The 27,422-nt window shown below is 40.5% G+C and overlaps 1 protein-coding gene across 1 annotated transcript in view; it reads left to right on the forward strand.

Annotated features, from left to right (window-relative positions):
• The window catches only part of ZZEF1 (zinc finger ZZ-type and EF-hand domain containing 1), an 85,889-nt gene that overhangs the window by 27,215 nt on the left and 31,252 nt on the right, over nucleotides 1-27,422 (forward strand). The window contains exons 13-34 of the mRNA XM_083372609.1: nucleotides 1,305-1,520; nucleotides 2,632-2,732; nucleotides 3,174-3,343; nucleotides 5,660-5,790; nucleotides 6,123-6,193; nucleotides 10,701-10,815; nucleotides 11,870-12,029; nucleotides 12,226-12,347; nucleotides 12,445-12,567; nucleotides 13,179-13,345; nucleotides 14,335-14,416; nucleotides 14,544-14,745; nucleotides 15,490-15,638; nucleotides 16,544-16,784; nucleotides 17,433-17,512; nucleotides 18,454-18,547; nucleotides 20,049-20,541; nucleotides 21,295-21,459; nucleotides 21,729-21,848; nucleotides 23,274-23,435; nucleotides 25,977-26,106; nucleotides 26,897-27,035. Of these exons, the coding sequence (XP_083228735.1) occupies nucleotides 1,305-1,520; nucleotides 2,632-2,732; nucleotides 3,174-3,343; nucleotides 5,660-5,790; nucleotides 6,123-6,193; nucleotides 10,701-10,815; nucleotides 11,870-12,029; nucleotides 12,226-12,347; nucleotides 12,445-12,567; nucleotides 13,179-13,345; nucleotides 14,335-14,416; nucleotides 14,544-14,745; nucleotides 15,490-15,638; nucleotides 16,544-16,784; nucleotides 17,433-17,512; nucleotides 18,454-18,547; nucleotides 20,049-20,541; nucleotides 21,295-21,459; nucleotides 21,729-21,848; nucleotides 23,274-23,435; nucleotides 25,977-26,106; nucleotides 26,897-27,035 (3,433 nt within the window). The remainder of the gene's footprint in view (nucleotides 1-1,304; nucleotides 1,521-2,631; nucleotides 2,733-3,173; nucleotides 3,344-5,659; nucleotides 5,791-6,122; nucleotides 6,194-10,700; nucleotides 10,816-11,869; nucleotides 12,030-12,225; nucleotides 12,348-12,444; nucleotides 12,568-13,178; nucleotides 13,346-14,334; nucleotides 14,417-14,543; nucleotides 14,746-15,489; nucleotides 15,639-16,543; nucleotides 16,785-17,432; nucleotides 17,513-18,453; nucleotides 18,548-20,048; nucleotides 20,542-21,294; nucleotides 21,460-21,728; nucleotides 21,849-23,273; nucleotides 23,436-25,976; nucleotides 26,107-26,896; nucleotides 27,036-27,422) is intronic.

The raw sequence follows: 27,422 nt of genomic DNA on the forward strand, positions 1-27,422 counted from the left end.
TAAAACTGACAGACTGTCTCTTTGTCTATGGATATATGTGGCGTCTTTCCTCTGAAAGCTCAAGATAACTTGTGTGGGGATATTCCTTCATTATCTCCACAATAGGAACTGGCCTGAGAGAGTAACTGGCCTAAAGTCACCCAGTGCTTTCTTACAATGAAGGAAAGTACACTGTATCATACTGCCTCTCATTGTATCACATATCCGGACTTAAAAGAATAAGCTATTACCTTATGGTTAAATGGTGGTTCAGTGAGATGCATATAACGTCTTAGTTGGACTTATTAGCCAAACCAAAAATAATAATTCCTCAAGCCACCATTTCCTGGAGGTCAAGCAAACTAATCTAATAAATACATGAATTATATATCAGGCTTAATGGAGGTAGGTACATTAATTTGCTGTTAGGTATCCCATTCACATCAAGCTAAAGGCAACATTACAAACAACATCAACATTTTATTGTTACTTTTTATTTTTTCCCCATTGTTATCTCATTTTATCTCATTAAGCTGACTTTGTAATAATGCCGCTTGGGGGTGTGTGTGAAAGCCCTAATAAGCAGGCATATACATAGAATGAAGGCTACTGCTAAGCTTGTAAGCCGCCCTGAGTCTTCGGAGAAGGGCGGGATATAAATGGAATTAAAATAAAATAAAAATAAATAAATAAATTTTGGTGACTTTTTCTATGCAATTCAAACTTTATATTAGGGACTGTTGTATTGTTGCTGTTAATTGAGTAAATCTATGTATATTTGATCATAACAAAGTATAGCTTTAAAGCAGAGGTGTAGTCTGGGGCCACAAATGTCCTGCTAGCTTCTCTTACATACATCCTTGCCCCACACACGTTGTGGTGATCCCATATTTCAGCCTTTTTTGTTGTTTTTTCAGGGTTTTGCAAAGTTTTAAGAAATTTAAATCCCTAATGATTCCTGTGCCTAAAATGGGTCCTGATCCAGCCCTCTTCTTTTGCACTAAGTGCCTTGATCTAATGGTAATTGCACACTCCTAGTCTAATGTAAGAAGACACACACTATTTTAGATGTGTGCTAAAGGCTGCAACAGGCATTGTATTAAAGGCATTACCTCCAACAGGAAAGAAGCTATTCTGTAATCACCTGAATCAAACATTTTAGTTTTAAGAATTCAGAACACTTATGTTGATGTTAAAAGAACCGAAAACAGAATAGCTAACCATATTTCATAATAGAAATGTGTTTGTAAATCTTAGTGTGAAATGGTCTAGTCTTTTTTTTTAAAAGTTGCTTGGACTCATGTTTGTTTTCTGTACTTTTCTAGTACTTGATGGTAAAGTTCTTATGCACCAGGCAAGAGAAAGCTGAACGGCTGGGAGTACAAGGATTAAGTGTCTTTGGTTATATTCGCTCAGCATCTGAAGAACCTAGCAGAAACAAAATTTGTAGGGAATGTGACAGACTAAATGACGATACCGTTTGTGGAATGACTCTTCTTCTAAAAACTCTGTCTTTCATTCAACAACTTGCACAAGATTTGGTATGTGGCGTTTTGTTCATTGTAACTTTTCTTCTGTAGAGTGTTTTGTTAAGCCACATTGACAAGTTTTAATAAGCTCTTAAAAATAAATGATCTTGTCAAGAATGACAATATAAAATGGTGTAAAATTTCAATAAAACCCATTCTGTATGGAATTCAGATATGCGAGGAATTATTAAAGTATTAACCTGAGTGAGATTGCACTCTTCAAAATACAGATTTGCAACTTGAGGCATTTTTATTTGGCCTGTTGCATTTATGTCTGAGTTTCTTTCATCATAGTTGGGTGTGGCAGCAGGGTCTGTGGTTAGAGATGATCTAGAATGATAATGCTACTCCTTAGAATAGAATAGAGCTGGAAGGGACCTTGGAGGTCTTCTAGTCCAGCCCCCTGCTCAAGCAGGAGAACCTATACCATCTCGGATAAGTGACTGTCTAGGCTCTTCTTAAAATTCTCCAGTGTATTTATATTTATATATTTATTAAATTTTTATACCGCCCTTCTCCCGAAGGACTCAGGGCGGTGTACAGGGCAATAAATACTAAAAAACAAAGTACAAAAGTTAAAAAAAAATTAAATAATTATGCCCGATATATACAATAATAAAACCATGTTAAAAACCCAACGATTTGGAGTGCCCACGATTTCTGGAGGCAAGCTGTTCCATTGGTTAATTGTCCTCACTGTCAGGAAGTTTCTCTTTAATTCCAGGTTGCTTCTCTTTGTTCAGTTTCCAACCTAATAACATCTAGACTAGATTACCATAACACTTTGATAATACTTCAAAAGTACTCAGTAACTAGAATGTATAGTTTACGTAATGACAGGTGCATTATTATATGAATCATTTCAGACTTTTAGATGTATTATGCAATTATCTTTCAGGGATTGGATTCCATTTCAGTGAATAGCAGATCATCAAGTGCATGATTCAAATCCACAAAGTCTTATTCTGTCATAAATTTTCTATCTTCAGAATGTCACTGGATTTTTTTGTTCTCAAAATCGGTTCACTCTCATTGCTATTTAAAAGCTGCACCTTTGGTCCCAGCAAAATCTAGTTCATATCAAATTCTTTTCCATTTTATTATTTAGTAATTTCTTTTATAGGTTCAGAAGAAGGAAAGTGGTCAACGATATAAATCATATCTGGACTTCACAGGCCTGGATTTAAAACTTTTCTGGAATTTTTATAGTAAACTTCAAGAAAAGTAGGTCCCTTTCAATTATACAAAACAAAAGTCAGCACAATTAGTTATATTTAGGGTTATCATTGTGGTTATTAATAGTGAAAACCTTCAGCTTTGGTCTGTTGTCAAATACATGAGATTGGTAACTTACAGCTATCATAAATCATATGCAATTATCAGCAGGCACAATGCTGTTGTTCAAAGGAAATCATTATACAGTTGAGAAAAATAAAAATCTAAAGCAAGTATTAGATTTTCAAGAAGTCTGTGTTACACAGAGTCCTTCAGAGATATTTATTAACTCCCACAATCGTGTTATAAAGACTTTCTGCTGATTGGTACATAGGAAATTACACAATGTAAGGTTCTGTGCTTGGTTATGTTTAGGGAACGCATTTTAAATGCTGAATTACTGTCTTAACCATAGTTTCATGACAACTGTTTTGTGGCTTCTCCTTGTAGCCCAAGAGAAGAATGCATTGATGCCCAGGCCGTTCTCTTACAACTTCTTCAGAGTTGCTTCTCAGTGCTTACATCAGATCCCAAAGCTGCAAAGACTGAGAAAGCTGCTCAGAAAACAACAGTAGAAAGTACAGAAGCAGCAGAGGAACTTTATAAACATTTGTGTGAAGGTGATTCTTCTCATCTTTCGCTACAACCCATGAATTCCATGTAGCTGAGACTTCTTCCTTTAATATAATAATGTGAGGCATTTATAGAGCAGGGTAGCTGGCAATTCTTTGAGGAGTTGTGGGGAAAGAGAATCCAATTGCTATGAAATTCCTAGGAACGAGGATGTCCTACCGATCCTTGATTCCATGACAGATATCTAATCTCAGATCTCAAGATGTCTGGACTTTGGAGTTAAGTATACTTTCTGCTAGGGAAGTTGACCCTTTTATATTCTTCCTACTAGCTTCTCATTGTGGTCAATTCCTTCTCGACTCAGAGAATAAAAAACAAACAAACAGGGACCTTGTGCATAAGAATATCTGTTAATCTCTATTTAAATCTCTATTTAATCTCCTGTTTGCTGGAGCCCAAGCCTCATTCATCAGCTGATTTCTGTTGGGGTGGGAGTTGTCATAGCATCTTCCAACCTTTTGTAGGCTTCACAAATTGTTACAAGCTGCTGAAATTGTTGCATACCTAGTGGACTGTAATTTATCCTCCCAAAACAAAGATATCCTTAATTGGTATCTTCTTGATGGGTCTTAAAGAAAAGATAATCCCTGAGTGTTCAAAGTTACAATGGCACTGAAAAAAGTGATTTATAACTGTTTTTTATACTCATGACTGTTGTAGCAACCCCATGGTCACGTGATCAAAATTCAGACACTTGGCAACTGGCTCATATTTATGACGGTTGTAATGTCCCAGGATCATGCAATCCTCTTTTGCAACCTTCTGACAAGCAAAGTCAATGAGGAAATCCAGATTCACTTATCAACTGTGTTAACTAACTTAACAACTTCAGTGATTCACTTAACTATGGCAAGAAAGGTCATGAAGTGAAGCAAAATTCACCTAACAACTGTCTCATTTACAGAAAGTCATTACTAAAAGCCATCATGGGTTTGTCAAAAACAGATCATGCCAGACAAATCTTATTGCATTCTTTGACCAAGTGACAAAATTAGTGGATCAGAGGAATGCTGTGGATATAATTTACTTGGACTTCAGTAAGGCATTTGATAAAGTAGATTACAACCTACTACTTGATAAGATAGGAAAATGTGGGTTAGACAGCAGCATCACCAGATGGATTGGTAGCTGGCTGACAGGCCGTAATCAGCGTGTGGTCCTCAATGGAAACACATCTACATGGAGGGAAGTGTGTAGTGGGGTCCCCCAGGGCTCTGTTCTGGGCCCAGTGCTCTTCAACATCTCCATCAGTGATTTGGACGAGGGGATAAATGGGGAACTCATCAAATTTGCAGACAACACCAAGCTGGCAGGAATATCCAACACTCCAGAAGACAGGCTTAAGATACAGGAGGATCTGGACAGACTTGAACACTGGGCACTATCTAAAAAATTGAAATTCAATGGTGGAAAAAATAAGGTTCTACATTTAGGCAAGAAAAACCAAATGTACAGATATAGTATAGGGGGTACCTTGCTCAATAGTAGTAACTGTGAGAGGGATCTCGGAGTCCTAGTGGACAATCACTTAAATATGAGCCAGCAGTGTGCTGCAGCTGCCAAAAAAGCCAACACAGTGCTAGGCTGCATTAACAGAGGGATAGAATCAAGATCATGTGAAGTGTTAATGCCACTTTACAATGCCTTGGTAAGGCCACACTTGGAATACTGCATCCAGTTTTGGACACCACGACGTAAAAAAGATGTTGAGACTCTAGAAAGAGTACAGAGAAGAGCAACCAAGATGATTAGGTGACTGGAGGCTAAAACATTATAAGGAACGGTTGCTGGAATTGGGTATGTCTAGTTTAATGAAGAGAAGAACTAGGGGTGACATGATAGCAGTGTTCCAATATCTCAGGGGCTGCCACAAGGAAGAGGTAGTCAAGCTATTCTCCAAAGTGACCGAAGGCAGGACAAGAAGGAATGGATGGAAACTCGTCAAGGAGAGAAGCAAGCTAGAACTAAGGAGAAACTTCCTGACAGTTAGAACAATTAACCAGTGGAACAACCTGCCTCCAGAAGCTGTGAATGCTCCAACACTGGAAGTTTTTAAGAAGAGATTAGACAACCATTTGTCTGAAATGGTATAGGGTTTCCTGCCTGAGCAGGGGGTTGGATTAGATGACCTCCAAGGTCCCTTCCAACTTTATTATTATTATTAAGAAATTTTAGGCTTGATTGTGGTCATAAGCTGAGATGAGATTGCAATAGAAGTTTAGAAACAGCAGGAAAAGTAATTGGAATTCAAAATGTACTTGGTTTATTAGGTCAGCATATTTTTATCTTTTTTTAATGAACAGTTGTTAACAGCAACAGTGACTCCACACCGCTGAAGACTCTGAAGCAGGAAGTGACTAACACATTACTCAATGGAGCAGCCATCTTTTTCCCCCATAGACATACCAGGCGGGAACAGCTCTTTGCAATGCTGGTATGTTGTGAAGATCAGTGAAATGTAGCTTTTGTTGTATATGTTACTTAAAAGTACTTTTTAAAGATTAGATTCCTTAGATACATGCATCTTCTGTCCAGTCTACCTCAGTCTGCCTCCCAACAACAATTTTATTAGTTTTAATATTTATTAACTATATTTTATCTTGTACATGTTCATTATAAATAACACTATCTAGTTAAGTAGATTCCGTTAACACTGTTTTGTATCTACCTAACAATCCTTTGAGATATTCCATTCTGCTTATTTATTCTGTTGCCAAAAGTGTATATTTGTGAGTTATTTTTAAAAGATCCTTTTCTATTTTTCAGAATAATATTACAAAGCAGAAACACAAGCCATCTGTGCAACTTGCTTTCAAATCCCTTTGTGCTTATTTTAGGTAAGCAAGTTAATCTTTGCATTGTTTGATTGAGTTATCTCATTGGCATTTTTTTTAACATTTTCAAATCTGTCATTTTGTGATATGAACCCGCTGATCATCAGAATGAGATTTCTGCTTCAGGAAACAAAAAAGTAGAAATGGTTAATATAGAAACTGGATCTGAATTACTTAAAAAAAATAAACTGTAACCATAAGGATTGAAAAATACATGGCTCTATTTTAGAACCTGCAGCAATTCATATGTTGGTTTATATTATTTTTACAAATAACTCAAGGTGGTGAACTTATTCAGTATACCGTATATACTTGAGTATAAGCCGAATTTTTCAGCCCACTTTTTGGGCTGAAAAATTCCACTTCGGCTTATACTCCAGTCAACAAAAAAAACTTACCGAGGACTTGTGCGCGGCCGAGGCTTTGGTGCTTCCGGGATCGCCCGCACCTCTCCCAAGCCACCGCCGTCCGAGACCTGCCGAAGTTTGGGGAGGTTTGGGGAGGTGCGCGCGCACCTCCCCAAACTCCGCGCCTTGCCTGCCTGCTTCTTTCCGCAGCGGAAAGAAGCAGGCAGGCAGGGCGCGGAGGAACGGAGACTTGCCGACGTTTGGGGAGGTTTGGGCGCCTCCCCAAACCTCGGCAGGTCTCCGTTCCTCCTGCCGACCTTTGGGGAGGTTTGGGCGCCTCCCCAAACCTCCCCAAACCTCGGCAGGTCTCCGTTCCTCCTGCCGACCTTTGGGGAGGTTTGGGCGCCTCCCCAAACCTCGGCAGGTCTCCGTTCCTCCGCGCAGACCTGCCGACGTTTGGGAAGGTTTGGGCGCCTCCCCAAACCTCCCCAGGTCTCCGTTCCTGTTTGGGGAGGTTTGGGCGCCTCCCCAAACCTCCCCAAACCTCGGCAGGTCTCCGTTCCTGTTTGGGGAGGTTTGGGCGCCTCCCCAAACCTCCCCAAACCTCGGCAGGTCTCCGTTCCTCCGCGCAGACCTGCCGACCTTTGGGGAGGTTTGGGCGCCTCCCCAAACGTCCCCAAACCTCGGCAGGTCTCCGTTCCTGTTTGGGGAGGTTTGGGCGCCTCCCCAAACGTCCCCAAACCTCGGCAGGTCTCCGTTCCTCCGCGCAGACCTGCCGACGTTTGGGGAGGTTTGGGCGCCTCCCCAAACGTCCCCAAACCTCGGCAGGTCTCCGTTCCTCCGCGCAGACCTGCCGACCTTTGGGGAGGTTTGGGCGCCTCCCCAAACGTCCCCAAACCTCGGCAGGTCTCCGTTCCTGTTTGGGGAGGTTTGGGCGCCTCCCCAAACCTCCCCAAACCTCGGCAGGTCTCCGTTCCTCCGCGCAGACCTGCCGACCTTTGGGGAGGTTTGGGCGCCTCCCCAAACGTCCCCAAACCTCGGCAGGTCTCCGTTCCTGTTTGGGGAGGTTTGGGCGCCTCCCCAAACGTCCCCAAACCTCGGCAGGTCTCCGTTCCTCCGCGCAGACCTGCCGACCTTTGGGGAGGTTTGGGCGCCTCCCCAAACGTCCCCAAACCTCGGCAGGTCTCCGTTCCTGTTTGGGGAGGTTTGGGCGCCTCCCCAAACCTCCCCAAACCTCCCCAAACCTCGGCAGGTCTCCGTTCCTCCGCGCAGACCTGCCGACCTTTGGGGAGGTTTGGGCGCCTCCCCAAACGTCCCCAAACCTCGGCAGGTCTCCGTTCCTCCGCGCAGACCTGCCGACCTTTGGGGAGGTTTGGGCGCCTCCCCAAACCTCCCCAAACCTCGGCAGGTCTCCGTTCTTCCTGCCGACCTTTGGGGAGGTTTGGGCGCCTCCCCAAACCTCCCCAAACCTCGGCAGGTCTGCGCGGAGGAACGGAGACCTGCCGAGGTTTGGGGAGGTTTGGGGAGGTTTGGGGAGGCGCCCAAACCTCCCCAAACAGGAACGGAGACCTGCCGAGGTTTGGGGAGGTTTGGGGAGGCGCCCAAACCTCCCCAAACAGGAACGGAGACCTGCCGAGGTTTGGGGACGTTTGGGGAGGCGCCCAAACCTCCCCAAAGGTCGGCAGGTCTGCGCGGAGGAACGGAGACCTGCCGAGGTTTGGGGACGTTTGGGGAGGCGCCCAAACCTCCCCAAACAGGAACGGAGACCTGCCGAGGTTTGGGGACGTTTGGGGAGGCGCCCAAACCTCCCCAAAGGTCGGCAGGTCTGCGCGGAGGAACGGAGACCTGCCGAGGTTTGGGGAGGTTTGGGGAGGCGCCCAAACCTCCCCAAACAGGAACGGAGACCTGCCGAGGTTTGGGGACGTTTGGGGAGGCGCCCAAACCTCCCCAAAGGTCGGCAGGTCTGCGCGGAGGAACGGAGACCTGCCGAGGTTTGGGGAGGTTTGGGGAGGCGCCCAAACCTCCCCAAACAGGAACGGAGACCTGCCGAGGTTTGGGGACGTTTGGGGAGGCGCCCAAACCTCCCCAAAGGTCGGCAGGTCTGCGCGGAGGAACGGAGACCTGCCGAGGTTTGGGGAGGTTTGGGGAGGCGCCCAAACCTCCCCAAACAGGAACGGAGACCTGCCGAGGTTTGGGGACGTTTGGGGAGGCGCCCAAACCTCCCCAAAGGTCGGCAGGTCTGCGCGGAGGAACGGAGACCTGCCGAGGTTTGTGGAGGTTTGTGGAGGCGCCCAAACCTCCCCAAAGGTCGGCAGGTCTGCGCGGAGGAACGGAGACCTGCCGAGGTTTGGGGAGGTTTGGGGAGGCGCCCAAACCTCCCCAAACAGGAACGGAGACCTGGGGAGGTTTGGGGAGGCGCCCAAACCTTCCCAAACGTCGGCAGGTCTGCGCGGAGGAACGGAGACCTGCCGAGGTTTGGGGAGGCGCCCAAACCTCCCCAAAGGTCGGCAGGAGGAACGGAGACCTGCCGAGGTTTGGGGAGGTTTGGGGAGGCGCCCAAACCTCCCCAAAGGTCGGCAGGAGGAACGGAGACCTGCCGAGGTTTGGGGAGGTTTGGGGAGGCGCCCAAACCTCCCCAAAGGTCGGCAGGTCTGCGCGGAGGAACGGAGACCTGCAGAGGTTTGGGGAGGTTTGGGGAGGCGCCCAAACCTCCCCAAAGGTCGGCAGGAGGAACGGAGACCTGCCGAGGTTTGGGGAGGTTTGGGGAGGCGCCCAAACCTCCCCAAAGGTCGGCAGGAGGAACGGAGACCTGCCGAGGTTTGGGGAGGCGCCCAAACCTCCCCAAAGGTCGGCAGGTCTGCGCGGAGGAACGGAGACCTGCCGAGGTTTGGGGAGGTTTGGGGAGGCGCCCAAACCTCCCCAAAGGTCGGCAGGAGGAACGGAGACCTGCCGAGGTTTGGGGAGGCGCCCAAACCTCCCCAAAGGTCGGCAGGAGGAACGGAGACCTGCCGACGAGCCGCGGCCACACAGGGTATTCCTGTGTATTCAGGCTTGCAAAATGGCGGATCGAGCCTCTGCTGGCGGCAGAGGCTTGCAGAACGGCGGATCGGCTTATACTCGAGTCAATAACTTTTTCCAGTTTTTGGGGGTGAAATTGGGGGTCTCGGCTTATACTCGAGTCGGCTTATACTCAAGTATATACGGTACCTTCCTCCTCCTATTGTCCTTAAAACAACAACCCTGTGAGGAAGGTTGGATTGAGAGAGAATGACTAGCCCAAGGTCACCCATGGCTTTCATGCTAAGGCAAGACTTGAACACATGCTCTCTTACTTTCTAGCCTAGTGTGATAACCACTAGACTAAATTGGCTGAATGATAAATCTTAGCATCAGTTTTTATTGCTCATACTGGCTGAGGTGGTTGATGTCAAATTCTGCATTATCTGGAACAGTTTTTCTCAATCGTGACAATTTCCAGGAATGTGTACTTCAACTCCCAGAATTCCACAGCCAGCACAGCCATTGATAACAATTTTATTTATTTATTTATTTATTTATTTATTTATTTATTTATTTATTTATTTATTTATTTATTTATTTATTTAATTTCTATACCGCCCTTCTCCCAAAGGACTCAGGGCGGTGTACAGTGCAATAAAATGCAACATACGAAAGTTAAAAAGAAAATTAAAATTAATTAGCCCTAACAATAAATAGTTAAAATAAACTCAAACCTTTAGTCCAGGCCGGCCTGTTCAAACAACCAAGTCTTCAGGTCACGGCGGAAAGAGTGAAGTTCGGGAGCTGTCCGGAGCTCAACAGGCAGTTGATTCCAAAGGGCTGGCGCGCCCACAGAGAATGCTCTCCCCCTGGGGGCCGCCAGCCAGCAATCCCTGACCGACGGGACTCTGAGGAGGCCTTCTCTGTGGGAGCGCACAGGACGAAGGGAAGTTGACGCCGGCAGCAGGTGCTCCTGTAGGTAGTCCGGACCCATGCCATTTAGGGCTTTATAGGTCATCACCAGCACCTTGAATTCTGGCTGTTGAAATACATAGGCCTGGAAGTGGCCATGGTTGGGGAACACTGATCTAAAGATTAACCAGTTGCCAATTCCAATTGGTAATTAACAATACATTATTATGGAAATGTTCTTTCTTCTTCAGTGATCAGGATCCAGGTGGACTTCTGCTATTACCAGATAAAGGAACATCTGCAGATGTTGATGTTACTGAAGTGCTAACAGTAATGAGGACCCTCCTGGTGGTGATGTCAAAAGAGGTTGTAGTCTTTAAAAATGTTTTTTTTTTCATATAGAAGTGATAATTTATATATACATTATTTCTTGAAAAGCTACTTCGGACAATATGTTCCAATAGTTTCAGAACAGGTATACCAGGGTTTGTTTGTTTCAATAAATACTATTGAGGGGGCAATATTGATTGAATTTGCAGAAAATTATTTGCAAATTTAAATACCAATAGAGCTGGGTTTTCGTTAGTCATAGCTAAAGCTGAACAAAACATTCGTAAGTATTTAGTGATAAGCTCTGCTTGATGTAATATCACTATTTTGCATCATTTTTAAATTAAACAGTATTGTAAAGTGTACAATAGAGTATAGAATGTAGAGTATAATGTTTAATAGTTTTTTTGTATATGATGAAGTAGAGATGCCTAATTTTTTGGGTGTTGTGTCACATTTGACATTTGAGATCTGCATTAAACAGCAGAAAACTGATTGGATTTCATTTAAAATTATATTTAATTATAATTAAACATATTTGAAAGAACTGTGAGCAAGTTGAGGTGGTGGATAGCCAGCCAGCAAACTCTCTTCGTTTTGATTTCTGATGGGACATCAATTTAAACTTAGTGATTCAATGCTGTTTCACAGATATTTTTTAAAAAAAACCCAAATAGCCATATCCAGACTTCTTATATGATGTTATCCCACCCACTTTATGTTCCTCAATTGCTTCATCCCAGTCAGGTTGGGCAATTGCCAAAAGAGTGTCCACCCTGCTTAATTATTATTGATGTCACGTTTAGACTTAAAAAGTGCAGTTTCTGTCATGTTGATACATTTAAAAATAATAAACTTGAGAACATTAAAAAAATGTGATGTTGAATACCCATTCCTCCAATTAGTTAGCTGTTCTAATTCAGGAGTGGGAGCTCACAGGTAACAGCTTCTTTGGTTACATATCTCTTCTGGTCCCCAAGTAAAAATTGTGACCCCTCTCAGGTCAAGAAAGGGGTGTGTATTTTATTTTAGTTGCTTAATTTCTAGTTTTGATTTCTAACAACTTTGAACTTAACTGATTTTTCCCCAGTGTGAAATGTTGATGAAGGACATTGTATTGCAAGATACTGGCCCTGTTCTCTCGTCCTTATTCTGGTCAGTACAGGGTAGTCTTCTGTCCTGGTGTTACCTGCAACTTAAAGGCAATGATGCAGCATCCAAACCTCTTGCCAAAGAAATCCTTACAAAATGTGAGTACTGTATCTGAGGTAATACTCATAAGTAGTCACCGACATTTTAGTTTAGTCTGCTCTAAAGCGATGCATGTGTCAGTCTCTGAAGATGAAGGTAGATGTAATCCAACATAGTTAGTGGGCACCGAGTGACAGAATCCTGTTGCTGATATTTCCTTTAACTGTTGCCTTACGTTTGTTTGTTTTTGTCTAGATGTACAACAGTTTCTGTCAAGTGTTAAGACAATTTTAGAGTCTCTCCTATCTCAATACAGTGTGAAAACCACTGTGGAAAAATTAAGCAACTCTGTTTTTGCCATGGTAGTCCGTCAGCTGGTGAGTGAGCTGAATGAGTTCCTACGGCAATTGCCTATTTTCAGTTTGGTGCTTCTTTGTGTAAGTGTTAACATCAGATGCTTTGTCTGTTCCCTAGGTGATCTTTCTGCAGGATTTCTGCATTTTAGACATCCCCCATGGGAGCCTCCTGCAGGATGTTAGCACATTGACAAAATTACTGAATGACCTGTCTGCAGAGTCTGAAAATTGTCCAAATAAGGTAATCTGAGAAAAAACACACAAATGCTTAACAATATTTTAGTTTTTAAATTAAATGCTGGGATTGTAATGCTAACACTGTGAATAAGAAGTCATAGTGAAACATTTAAGTAGATTGCAGGCTTCTGGGTACTTAAGAAACACTTATCTTTAGATAAGTATCTAAAAAAATAAGTATCTATTGTAGCTGGAGTAGCACTGAGAAGTCTGTTTTTATTCAGTCATTAATTAAGTCTTAGCTCTGTACTGCTCTATTTTTACAACTATTATTTTTAGTACTTGTAGCTGATATTTCTCTTTCCTGCTTAAAGTATGTGCCAAAATCTGTAAAGCATTACAGAGTCTTCAGTCGAATAGCAGGTTTCTAGCCTCTGGCATATGAAGATTTGTTGTTAACCAGCTTAGGAAAATCTGATTTTGAAAGTCAGATAGAACTTTTAAAATAGAAAAACAGATCCCTGAGTGAGCAGGCCATAGCTATCAGACAGGTCAGGATCTAAAATGAAGGATTCAATTAATTTTCCATGTGCCCGTTGGTCACAATTGTTTTCTAGATCAAGCTTCAGAGAGTTAACTAATATCTGCTCCTCCTTTTTATTTTATTTGTATCAGATGGGCATAGAAAGCTGGCAGCAGGAGCAGCCAGTGGTACTACGAACATGGACAGCAGAATCTCCTCATAATTACGATAACAACTGCCATGATGTTACTGTCTTCCTGTGCCCAGGAGCAACTTCCTTCGATGTTGAGTTTGACGAAAGATGTGAAACGGAGCGGAGGCAAGTTGATCAATCCTGTATTAACACTTTTTGGTTAACATTTCCTTTTGGCCTTATGAGCTGCATTCTTGAAGCTACAACCAAAGAGATAGTTTTTAGATTGTATACGTGAGACCAGTTCTAGGACTCTGCTTCCTCAAGAGTCAGAAATTTTAAAACCTAGAACCAAAATATAAGAAGACAAATGGATGGTTCAGAACGATAACATTTGCCTCACGTCTTATAACTTCTCTCATCAGGTCCCTTAATTGCTAATGTTTGCTACATAAGAAAATGTATTGGTAGTCAGTTTCTTGTAGGGATTGCAGTGTATTGCATTCAAGTGGTCACTTAGTAAGTGGCATCTTCAATTTAATTAAAAACTGTGAGGTATTGACTAAGGTGCTTGTAGAAGGCAGAGGGAATGGCCTTGAAGAACAGGAGGAGGAGTTGCTACCAGGCAATGTCTATGGAGATTCTCAATCATCCAAGTCATGGTTGTCCCAAAGGTGCTTTTTCAAAAGACTTTTCACTTCTCATCCAAGAATCTTCTTCAGTTCACAAACTGAAGAAGCTTCTTGGATATGAAGCAAAACATTTTCAAGGAAAAAAACAAGAAAGTCCAGTTGCCTTTGGGACTACCAAGGCAATGGACAGATAAAAGCAGCTTGGCCCAGGCCAAGAATATATCATGAGGAGAAATCTCATACACTTCTTAATTTGGAAAAAAACTCAGAAACCACTTGGCAACTTTTCAGCAACATTCTTGGGGAGAGTAGGCTTTCTGCTGTTCTGCTGGTGGGGGCTTCTGCTCGCCATATCAACTTTCTATTTTCCTTCAGCATCATAATGGGCCTTCTTTCCTTCAGGAGTATTGGTGGCCAATATCCATAATGAAAAAAACTGTCTTGTGGCTCAGTTGCATGACTTATTTCCAGATTAATCAAAGGGTGCTAAAATTAGTCCATTTAAGACTTGTTCTTTTAATCTGTTCAAAAAAAAAATTGTAGGTATGATTATCTGGAATTTACTGATGCCAAAGGCGCCAAAACTCGCTATGATACCAAAGTTGGCACAGATAAGTGGCCCAAGGTGAGTAATCTCCAGATTCTAAGCAAGAAATATATATTGTTGTCATTCCTATCCCTGATATCTGATGTTAACTTGTTTTTCTAACCTGTTACACCTCTAAACATCTGGCTGTTTTATTGTTTGGTAGAAAATGACCTTCAAAACTGGCCCTCGGTTGCAGTTTCTCTTTCACTCTGATAGCAGTAATAATGAGTGGGGCTACAAGTTCTCTGTTACAGCCTATGGATTGCCTGATGTTGACATTTCTTGGGTCCTGGATTTGCATCTTCTTGTGGCCAAGCTAATGGGGCGCCTAGCTTCACAGAGTATGGTGTTGAAATCTTCACAGGGTGAGTAATTAATAGCTTAATTTTCTTCATTTTCAAATCCTTGATGCTTTTGTAAGTGGGGAATGGATGTGATATGAGACAGCGGAAAATCATTGCTGACTTGCAATTTTTATTCTCAAGGTTTATACTTAAAATGCATTTAGGAAACAGTGGAAGAAATGCTAAGCAATGTGCTTTAAAACAAATACTCAGCATCAGAGCTGAATTTGTCATTTGTCTAAATTCATTTAGAACTTCTGTGTTTCCATATCCCACTCACTCATATATCCTCAAAGGATTATCTTGACTGAAGTGTTGTGCATCTCTCTCTCCTTCCCCCCCCCCTCCTCTGAGTTGTAAGCCTTGGTGGGGAACACTTCATCCTGACAAAAAAAGGAATAAATAATAACTTTGCTAGAAAGTGGATTGGAATAGGGATATCTACCCTCTGGTGCTTTACATTAGCCACTACAGTTGCCCAAAGAAGTATTGTTCTGACATGAAATCCAATATCCAACAAAAAATAACACCATAACCTATGGCAACACTGAATGCATCTATTGAGAGTCTCAGTAGGAATGGAAGCAAGGGTGCCAATAGTGCCAATTTCTAAAATTTTATATGTATTGGCTGGCTTTTATAGTGAATTTACTTTTCATTTTCTACTACCTTGCCTTTGTAAATATAGATTACAGATTGTAATCTTAAAATATATTAAATTTGATAATGCCTCTGCTATTCTAACTTAGTGTTTATTCTCTTCAGGGGTAGGTAGTGAAATAGAATTGCCTCCTACAGAAGCAGCAGCAGTTCTTAACTCTCCTTTATGGAAACCTGTCTTCAGGCATCGGATGCGTTCTGAGCAAACACCAGTAGACAGAAAAGAAAGCCAAACTCATCAGGAAAATACAAAGGTATTAAGGTTGGCTGCTTACACTTCTTTTCTGACAGGTGTTACATCATTCAGGGACTGGAATGCTATGCCACAATTTACCACATTTTGTATCAGAAACAAGTGATCGAGACTAAGGAGGGGATCAGATAGAGTTTGGATTAAAAACATGTTTAACATCTGTCTGGGAGCAGCTGTATTTAGGCTAATTTCATTCATGGCAATGGGAGAATTCTCTTTTTTTTCTACCCTAATTTTAGAATTTCTTCAAAGTTCCTGTTCAGTTGTCATGTAATTTTTGTTTTCATGGACATTCTTTTACTTCCTTGTCTGGAATTCTTAGGCTACTACAGCAGAGTAGCTCAAACCAAGGATTTATTCCTACAGTATTTACTTTTCAAAAAGAATTTAAAAATAAGTGATTTTTATAAGAAATTGGAAGCCCATAACACAAAGAGTGTTAAGATCATACAGATATATCTCTCAGGGTTTTATTTCCTGTAATAAATTGTGGCATAGTTAACAATAGTTGAATAACCTACTTGAAATCTTAGCTAGTTTGCTGATTTTTCTTTCTCATGATAAAGCCAACCATCAGCAGACCCCATAACCAGGATATAAGACTTCAGCTTTCTTTTTCTAATTCCATTTCAGTTAGGAAACTAGAAAATGGATCCCCAGATTTTAAGGAATAATGGTCCAGTTTTTTATCTAAATAGGATAGCTTCTTTTTTGAACTTCTTATTTAAAATTATTTTTAACTGCATCTAAGATAAGTTTTTATTCAATCTAATTAAAAGCTTTTATGACATTTGTTTTAATGTTCATATTGAGATTGGATCTTATAATGCTTATAGGATTAATCATTAGGGACTTTGGGTTGAAGTAGAAGTTAATCCCTATATCTCTTCTGATGTTCTTTTTTAGGCAATCAACTCAGATGCCAACTGCTGCCATAATTTTCTCCTTGAGTTCTCAAAGTCAGATCCCACCCAGGAGTTCTGTGGGCCAAATTCTGAACTTTTCAAAGGACTCTTACAGGCATGTAATAAACAGGCCCCAAAGACAGATATAGTTGCTGGTTCCACTATCGATCAAGCTGTCCAGTCTACATTTGCTGCTTTGGTGTATCTCTCTCCAGATTTGTATGGGAAGCTGCAAAAATATGGTAACTTCTACATTAGTGAATATATACTTATAACAAAGACTGCTGCTCATATTACATAGCAGTCTTCTGTGACCTGGTGTCCTCCACGTGCTGGATGGCAGTGAACATTCAGCATGTGGCTTCAGGAAGCAGTAATATTACCGACAGGGAAGGAGTTGTACAATGTTAATTTTTCCTAGGAAGCTTAGTATAGGAAATCACACTTTTGAACATCCTCCGGTGAATGTTTTGAGATATGTTTAATTTTCAAGACACCATAATAGAGTATCACATTTAATTTGGGTGCATTTGCAAGGCTACTTTGTGATTCTTCTACCTCAAAAGATGATAGACACTTGGTTACCTTGGGTCTTAATTGAAGACAGGGGTATTGGGTTGTAACATATCATTCTGATTCTTGATACAATTAAACAGCTCAAATGAAAGGGGAAGACATATTTCTGAAATACTGTAAAGTCATAGGTTAAGATGTTTGGGAATTCTGGGTGTGGTAGAAAGCTCAGTTCACTATTTTCTCCTCAGCAAAGCTTTGCCACCTCTTTAAGAAAGATCTAGAAAGATTTTGCACTTTGTATGAAGGATGTGCCTTGTTCTTTGATTTAGGCTAAAAGGATCTGTTTTCTTATCTCCATCTTTTTGCCTTTGCAGTGAATAGTGGTGGCAAAACTCCTTTAAGTGAAGAATTTGCACAAGTATATTTGCTGGCAGATGGGATCAGAATATGGATGGTAAGAGGGCTGCTAATTGTTGTCATATGTTCCTCATTTACTAAGTTGGTCACAAAGTTGATCTGGTCCAGAGCTGTTCAGAATCGATCAGATATTGCTTAAATGCTTGAGTATCTCTTAGTAGCATTAATCAACTTTTCTTTTATGGGGCGATTCATCCTGCAAAATTCATTTCTCATGGAATTGATCAATATCTGCAGGAGGTGAGGGCTCCCAAATATCCTTTCATTTAAAAAAAATAGCATAAAATCTTGCTACTCAACATCAGGGATCCCCAACCCCCAGTCCGCATCCTGGTTACTAGTCCGCGGACTATTGGGAACTGGACCACGCAAGCAGTGGGCAAGCACATGAGTCCATGATGCTCTGTATAAATGGTTTGTGCGTGTGCGAAATCACACCCTCTCCCCACCACCACCACTGCTTCCATTCCGTGGAGCCAGAAAGGTTGAGGACTGCTGCTCTCCATGTCAGGGAGCATGTTTAGTGGGAGCTGCCCCTCCAAGTATACTAACTTTCCAGAAGAAGAAATCCACTTAAATGGGACCTGAGACAAGCATATATTTCACTTGTCCATTGGTTTTCTTGATGAGCTACTGGTATCCTTACTTATGCAAGAAATGACATGGAAATTGTATTGTTAATTCATTCAGCCTGCTAAGGGTCATATTCCTCCTGATGCAATCTGATTTCCAAAGACCCAAATGCTTTGCCGAAATCTGAACTGATCATTTTCAAACTTAGGTCTGTTAGTACTATCCTGTCTATAAACTGGCCATCCTTATATTTTTCTAGGTTTTTCTTTTAAGATGTGAACTCATAATACCATTCCATTGATCTGTTGATTTCCACTCATTGTGAGGAAATGTGTTTGTGGAGATGTCATCTGAGAAAGGCAAATATGAAATTCTTTCATTCTTTTTAAACTCTCTTTTCTGCAGCTGGAAATGAAGCAGAAGTTCCTCATGGGCCAGAGAAGTAATGGGGAGGAGCAACAGGCTGGTGAGATGAGCGAGGTAAACCCAGAATGTCTTGGTAAGTCTCCTTCTGCACTTGCCTCTTTTTGCAATCCTATTAGTTATTAATAATATGTCCATTCTCCAAAGGACCTTTTGAAGAACATTTGTTGTTTCTCACAAAAAATAAAAAGGCTTCATTAATAATTTACCACTCCCTCTTAAAATGCAACGAGATAACTCTTCATTCTGTACTTTGCTCCCTTTTCTATAAATCCATTTCTTCAGCTGTCCTTATTAATCAGCAAAGATCCAGTAAAAATTAGCCAAAAAATATTCACAGACATTTCTGAATATTATAATTGCAGAAATAACAGAGAATCACCAAAGAGAAACACTTATCTGTATTGGCATAAAGCCTCTCTTTAACTGAATAACAAATTATAATCCAAAAATTTCATTAGAAATAAGAAATGTAGGTGCTAGAGTCCATAAATTGGAGTGTGAACTTAAAGGAAGACCCTCCCTCCCTATTGCTCACTTCACTAGCTGATTGAGAAAAATCTCAATTTCTGTGACTTTCTTGTGAGGAATGACAGTCCAGAGGACAGATGTGTTGATTTCAGATTTCCTCCTTATTTCCAGAGGGAGAAAAAGCATTCCTAAGTATAACTGGTAGCAAAACAGTTTGGAACACCATCTCCCTTTGAAAATGGTTAAACTGTCATAAAACCTAAAAACTAAACATAATCCAGAAACTTAAAATTAAATTATTTAAAATGCATCCACATACAGCAAGAATAAAAATGTTTTGTTGTGTATTTTTAAAAATCCTGAACAAGTTTTAAAGTAGCATATATACATAACATAGCATCCATATCAGGTATAACCCTTTTAAAGGGACATTCCAAAATCAGGGCAGCAGAAGTCTGTCTTGTTTGAAAATAATAGATCAACCTAGAAAGAGGCAGTGAGAAAGCTTTTCTCTGATCTTCATGCATGAGATACTCCTTCAGATATTTGGACTCTAAGCAATTCAGGGTTTTAACAGTAAGCTACTAGCACCTTGAATTAGGTTCATTAGCAAGTAAAAAAAACTTCAGTTTAGTTATGTTCCTCTTAGGCCAGTAAGGAAGCATGCTATAGCAACAGAAGATTGATAAGACCTGCTGCTTTTCTAGAAATGTCTGACACATTTGATGACTGGCTTTTCTGTCTCTCAGTAGTTCCAAGGTCTTGTTACCAACTGGTACTGTGTTTGAATTGCAGCATCCAGGCTCAATTTGCCATTGCCTGGATTGACAGAATAGTGCACTGGTGTGCTTAAGGTCAACCCTGAAATTTGCAGAAGAACCCAAGGCATTATTCTAGAGCAATAGCTACTTTAACTTGTGTGAAATTTGTATAGCTTTTTTATAGTCTGCTTCATTCACTCACTCACTCACTCACTCGAAAATGCTGTATTCCAAAGGTGGGTGTTCTAGTTTTCTAAATAAAAACCTCAAGAAAGGTCTGAGAATCTGGGGTGCAGAGCGTTGCTTGTGCTATTCTTACAGAACATCTATTGCCTTCCATTGTAGCACAGCAGTGTATCCAGAAAAGTCTTCTGTTGCTGAACTTTTTGCCCGTACGGCCCAAGACTGAAGGCCTTAACGCTGATCATCTGGAGGACCATGGGCAAGTCCTTAATGGTAAACGCCATAGGACAAGTTCTGTAGTAGAAGCAGATTTCCAAGCCTCACATCTGTCACCTGCTTGCGAAGCAACTGGTTTTCCTTTCCCAGAGGGAGGTCAAAACTCTGAACTCAAGAAAAAAGAAGTGCCCGATTCCCCACAGAGGGAACTGGCTTCAGCATCCCAAAGTAGTTCCCTGGAAAAAAACTCAGAGCCAGAAGAAACCTTGTCCCCCCCTTCAACCCCGACCCGCAAGCCTCCATTCAGCCGTGGACGGCTACGACTCCTCTCCTTCCGTTCAATGGAAGAATCTAAACCTGCACCCAGCATAAAGGAGAAATATCCCATCTTGAAAGACATCTTGGATTTCATTAAAGATCAATCTCTTTCTCATGAAAGGTGAGCCAGATTGTACCCAGTATTTTCTGCTTTAGAGTTCCAGGAGTGGATAAGTTGTTTAACCCTGTACGTTATAGTCAAGGAAGACTGCAATCAAACCTCAGATATTAAACAGGAATGGGGCAAATGCAAGAAAATATGTTTTCATAGTTACTTCAGTACTTAAACAGAGCAAAATAGTCCCTGTTTTAGTAAAGAGAATAATTGTTTCAGTTTATAGTTTTAGAGCAGATATCGAGTGGATTGCTCTACAGAAAAGAAATTAGGCAGTTAGCTTTGAAAGTTCAACAGCAACCTGAATTAATTTCAGAACAAAGCAAATATAGATCTTGAACTTCTCTTTGAAATTGCATAAGGCAACAGAAATAGCATTTTCTCTTGATTGCTTTAGCTAGTGTTGATCTCTGAAGCATGGCAAGCCAACTGAAAGCTATGTTTCCAATAATGCAAGGAAAGGAACATTGTTGTGAAAATGAGAGTGGTTCTAACTCAAGTCTCAGGACTTGAGACTTGACAGGATAGTGGAAGGCAATCATTCAGGTGCTCCAGGATCTAGGATAAGCAATTCATGCCATGCTATCCTATGCTAATTTGGAGGAAAGACATTATCTGCTTAATCTGAAGTTTAATCCACAACTTGAGCAAGACTTGTAGCTTTTTCCTTAACAAGATTCTCTTAATTCTGATGCATCCAACATCTAATTATGGTAGTGATATTCTGTCATCTCATTTGGATTTGTGTTTTATCCCCAGTGTCGTGAAAGTCCTTGCTTTGAGGAAAAGTCAAGCCAAAAATATTTTGGAAGTGCTGAAGATGATCCTCCAGTGTCTAAAATCCCTCAGCCAACCTCACTGTTTTGTTCCACCTTGCATAATTTTCCTGCTGGAACTTTTAGCTTGCCAGAAGGAGTTCACAAAGTAAGTCATGATGAAAACCATTCCCCTGACATTTGATCAACTTAGACCATAAATAATTGGTCACGTGTGTTTTGGAATGTCCACTTATCCATGGAATGTCCTAGCCCCACATCCCATATATGTATGTATGTATGTACGTACGTACGTACGTATGTAGGTAGATAGATGGAGAGAGAGAGAGAGAGAGATGTAAAGTAGGTATCAGTGAAGGATTTATGATGTAGTTCATCCGCCAGCCTTATGTTGTTGTTGTTTTTGCTTGTTTCCAGCTATTTTGGACACTTAGAAGGGTGTGGGGCTGAATTACACCGAGAAATTCGGGAATCCTTCTACCAGCTGCTTCACTTCTTGGTCAATGCTTTGAAAGGATTTAACAACTACAGTGACAAGTATGAGCCTTATTCATAAAGAATGCTAAATTACTCTTTAATCTTATTGCTTATCTTATTAATCTTCTTGGTAGCCAATGGTCCTTCTATGATGGAGAGTTTATAAACCGTTATTTGCTCATTTTGTATACATAGATACACATATTTTTCTGAAACGTTTGAGTTGTTATTTTTATATGGATTTTATTGGTGTATCTGATTGTTAGCTTCTCAGAGCCACCAGGAATGAATACTATAAAAATATTATAAATAATCACCATGTATTGTTTGTAGTGGATGAGAAGAAAGGGATCCGTTATATTCATTGTTATATTCAAATTTTGCTAGGTTGCTGTTTTCGCTGGGAATTTTTTTTTGAGTTGCTGTCAGTCTGTTGATTCACAGGGATAGACATTTATATGTTTTGATTATGTTACTCATAGAAACTATTATTCCAGTCAGTGAGTTATAAAAAAATTAGCTGGACTTTCTTGGTCTCTCAAATTAAACTTTCTTCTAGAAAGAGAGATCCTGAAAATTCAGTGTCCTTTTTAGAAACCTGCATTGCCAGGATAACAGTAGACCTTAACTAAGTGAAGTTTGGTTTTCTCACAATTCAGTTAATATCTAGATCAGTTTATATACCATATACAGCTGATTTAGTGATATATTTAGTAATTATATTAATTCAGTGATGCTAAGAATTACACAGACTGAAAGAGATAAGCAAGTCTTGTTTTGTCTTTCTGAAGAAATAAAAAGCTATTAAACTAAAACCAAACCTGTTACATTTCAGACAGATAGTGGCACATTTTCATCTCACATTAAATTTTACTAATCAAACCTTAGGCAGAATGAGTGGCTGTAGTCAATATAAGTGTAAAAGTTTGCTGACTTCCATGCAATGGTCTCTTATTTGTTTCTTTGTTGGATTTCAATTTATTGTTAGAAATTTATCAATATGTGGAGTAAGATTCAGGATTTTGTAATGTTAGTAGCCATTAGGTGACATTTCATTTTTTTATACCCTTACTGATATAACTGAGTACAACTGTTCCACTAATGGAGATGGGGAATTATCATTACCCTGGCATAGGAAGAATGAAAGCTGTATTCTGAATATAACTAGATGGCACTAAATGGGAAGAGGCTATATCAACCAAATCATAAACATTGCTCCATTTGACAAGTGAAAGAACCCCATTTTCTTAAATCTGGTTAGTTGGCAAAACAGAATAGTTTTCATGCTGTTCGCCTGCCAGCTTCTGGCTATTCCTGTGCTTCAAAATTCAGGTTCTTCTCATTGATTATGTGTCTGATTGCCGTGTAAAGTCATCTTAATTGGCAGCTATTACACAATCTTCCTGGTAGCTAAATTGTATATTATATAAGCAGGATGCCTTGAACATAGCAGCACTCAATTTCATTAGATTATTATTTGTTTAGATCATTACTGCCTGCCTTGTCCTGTGTGCAGACATGTCTCCTTCACTTTTTGGATATGGGCTGGGAGGCAAAAGATCTTTCCTTCTTCATTGATATTCAGCTGCCACGTCTCCTCCTCACCATGTCACAAGAGAACATAAGTACACATGACAAGATAATTTGGTAAGTCAGAAAAACATGTAATATTAAAAAAGAGAAGTCAGTGAAATAATTTTAAGAATATCTTTTGCACATGGAGATTTTCCATAACCGCTTTGAAGGCTGTTCATTAAAAAGGTGTTCATTATAAATAAAAAGGTAAAGGTAAAGGTTCCCCCGCACACGCATGCTAGTCATTTCCGACTCTAGGGGCCAGTGCTCATCTCCGTTTCAAAGCCGAAGAGCCAGCGCTTGTCCAAGGACGTCTCCGTGGTCATGTGGTTGGCTCAGTGGGTTAGGATGCTGAGCTTGTCGATCAGAAGGTCGGCAGTTTGGCGGGTTGAATCCCGAGTGCCGCGTAACAGAGTGAGCGCCTGTTACTCGTCCCAGCTTCTGCCAACCTAGCAGTTTGAAAGCAAGTAAAAATGCAAGTAGAAAAATAGGGACCACTACGGTAGGAAGGTAACAGCGTTCCGTGCGCCTTTGGCATTCATTATAAATACCAAAACTTAATTTGAATATTGATGGGAATTAAAGCTTGGAAAAAAAGCAATAACAGGACATTGATTGTATATAAGGATTGAATGCAAATACAATTAAGTTATGTATAAGCTAAAAATTATTGATAAATGTAACAAAGTTGTTTTACTTAGTTGAGAATAATAAGAACTGTATTAGCCTAATATGAGATAGTAGATATTAAGGGAAAAAGAGAGGAAATATCTGATGTTGTAATTTGAGATTTATACTAAAGACTTATGTATGGTATTGAACTATTGATTAACCCAGTCACCATGTTGTTTTTTAAATACTGAATTGTAAAATTAGAAAATTAATATATTATTAAAAAGATAGTAATCTTTAAACGACTATATAGAATGTGCTAATATTGTAAAAATTATGACTTCACTATTAGTCACTTTCTGCAAAGAGGGAATAGAATTATAGTCTTAGGTTTGTTTTGTTTTTATTTAGAATAATGTAGTTGTTGCTTAAAGCTTGATTTAGATTTGTCTGCAAGTGCATGCAGGCATCAATGCATATCTACACTGCAAATGGGTTGATGGGTGTGCATAAGTTGCAGATGGCTGCAGATGAGTTGACACGCACACCTCCCAAATCTCAACTACACGTTGTGCAAAGATGTGCATCCTGCATGGTAATTGGGTTAATAAGACTATATTTTCTATGCTTTGTTGTTTGAGTGCCCCCCCCAGCCAGGGGGTTAACATTTGCAAATGTTTAAATGCAACAGCAATGCAACCATCTCCCAACTACATACGTATGCGTTACCTCACATGCAGTGAAGCAGAAGTGTAATCCTTGGTTTTGAGCATTAGGCAAAGTTGGCCCTTGTTTTTCTTGAAAAGGAATAAAAGTTTAAACTCTGAGAAATTTAAAAACTGGGAAATTAAAAATAATGTTCCATAAGTAGGGGCAAATTACTTTCTTAAACACTATCAAGAAAAAAACGTACGATGCAGTCAAGCTTGGCTTGGGAGCATCTTCACTATTATTTTTACTATTTGCAATTATATTTACATCTAATTGGTCATTCATTTCCAGTGGCGTATAGAAGCAAGTAGGGCTGCTTACTTAATAGATATATGCAAAGAGGACACAACCATGAAACCAGCTCATACTGAGTAATGATTGTCAATGTTGAGCCCCAATAGATTGGAGGTGTTAGGCTGAAAAAAAACCCCACTACAATTGCTCTCCCCTGTTGTCTCTCACTAATTAGATATAAAAAGGTAAAGGTGTCCTTGCAGGTTTTATTCCGCTAGTTGTAGCCAATTTTAGGAGGCACTGCTCATCTCCGTTTCTTTAACTGATTGAACCAGCACCGGCCAAAGACATTTACTTAGTCACATGGCCAGCATGACTTCATGTCACAGCACAAAGCATATGGCCAAACACAGAACGCTATTACTTTCCCACTGAAGTGGTACCTGTTTATCTGCTTGCATTTACATGCTTTCAAACTGCTAGGTTAGCAGGATTTGAGGCAAGTGACAGGAGCTCACTCTGCCACACAGTGGTAGAGCTTGAACCTCTGGAGCATAGACCTTCTCCGGTGTCTTTTAAGCCACTGAGATGCTGCAATTAAAGTTCTACTGATAGTATTTAATAATACATTTTTATTGAAGGTGAAGCAATAATTGTGAAGCAGGTAAGCCTATCCTTCCTGGATATTTAGATTTTCTGTTGATATTATCTTAGAAGTATTTCGTCTTTTGTGAGAGAGAAGATGAAAAGCATATTTTAAGATGACATTTCTGTCATATGTTAAAGCTGTACTTATTTTTTTTTAATCTCTCTCTGCAACTGGATTTCCCGCTGTTCAGTTACCATATATTTCTTACCCAAAGGTCATGCTAGCTAAAAAAATGTTAAAGGCTAAGATAGTTATATTTCAAAAGCAGCAACACAGAGAATGCTGATTACTGAACCAGAAACTGCAGCTTCTTCCTTTTAGTTTTGCTTATGCAAATTTGTTGGAGATGGTCTTTCTGGCTTTGTCATTGTTCTAAATGAGTTTTTAATGTAATGCTTTGTTCTCAGCCAGTGTAACAAAGAAGAAGAAATTGCAGACTACAAGCAAAACTCAGAGTGGATGGATGAATGCCAGGAAGGAGTTTTTGAAACCTGGTGTGACAAGATAAGCCAAGCAGACCCTGATAAGCAAAGAAAGGTCATAAGGATAAAAATGTTAACATGGGTTTTTTTCCCAAATAAAAACATTTTTAAAACAGAATGATGTGCTGTAGCTTATGTATGTTTTGGACAGCAGTAGGACTGGAAGAGTCTGTTCAGCAATATCTGAACAGTTAATCCTCGACTTATGACTATAATAGCCTGGCAATTAGGGTCATAAGTTGCAACAGTTATAAAGCGAGTCATCATATGGCCAATTTTACCATCTTAGTTAAGCATGCCCTTTTTTTTTTTGCTCTGGGCCAGTTTTTGCTGGAAACCAGAAGTAAATACCAGTTTACGGCAGAAACATAAATCATGGTTATGTGATTGCGGGATGCTGCAAACAGCCATAAATACACACCTGTTGCTAGGTGCTCAAAGCACAGCAGAGCTAGTCAAACTTCAAAACCAGGTTGTAAGTTTTCGGAGAAGGGTCTGTTGTAACTCTAGAGAGTCCCTAAGTGACCATCGTATGTTGAGGACTACCTTTGTGGCTTTGGAAACCTTCTGTATCCAAGCCTCAGTTGAGTTCAGAGAGATTAGTTAAGCTATTGTAGACAAAATATAATATGTATTTCTTCCCTTTGAAATTCAAACCAATTCTGTCAGTGAAATTACTTCCAGGTTTTGGAAGATGCCATCCTTCTTGGATTCCCATTTCCATCTGATTGCTCCTGTGCTTTTCTCCAGTTTTCACTAGGTGGGAAAATAGCACAACACCCCCACTATCCCTAGCCATTTTGTTATTTATTGTTCATCAGCGTTTTATCACTATTTCTTTCTAGATGCACATGTTCATTGCCCGCTACTGTGACCTGTTACATGTGGATATATCATGCGATGGATGTGATGAAATTGCTCCGTGGCATCGTTACCGCTGTTTGCAATGCAATGATATGGATCTGTGTAAAACTTGCTTTCTGGGTAAGGTAGATAGATGGAAACTGTATCATAGCCTTGATTTCCCATAATGGAGCTGTGGTTCAACTTCCACTGTTTTACTGAGAGTCAGTTGGGGGAGTGAGGGGGCACACACACATACGTGCACACTTAAGACAAATATATTCACAAAGTAATTCCACAATTTAATAAAGCATGGAAGGATATTTGTTGAAACCAAATGTCTATGTCCATTAAATCTAAGTGGGCTTTTTTGAATTTCTGTAGCAATAGTGACAGTGTTGTGATGTCATAGGCAGCTGCTCTTCTAGATGTAAACCGTACAGATGATTATAGCAGGTAGAGAACGGGTATTTCAAACTTTTCCAACTAGCAAATGTAGGATTGTGTAACTAGGAAATGTCTAATTGT

Source organism: Vipera ursinii (genome assembly GCF_947247035.1).
Source record: "Vipera ursinii genome assembly, chromosome: 1".
In the NCBI taxonomy this organism is placed as follows: Eukaryota; Metazoa; Chordata; class Lepidosauria; order Squamata; family Viperidae; genus Vipera; species Vipera ursinii.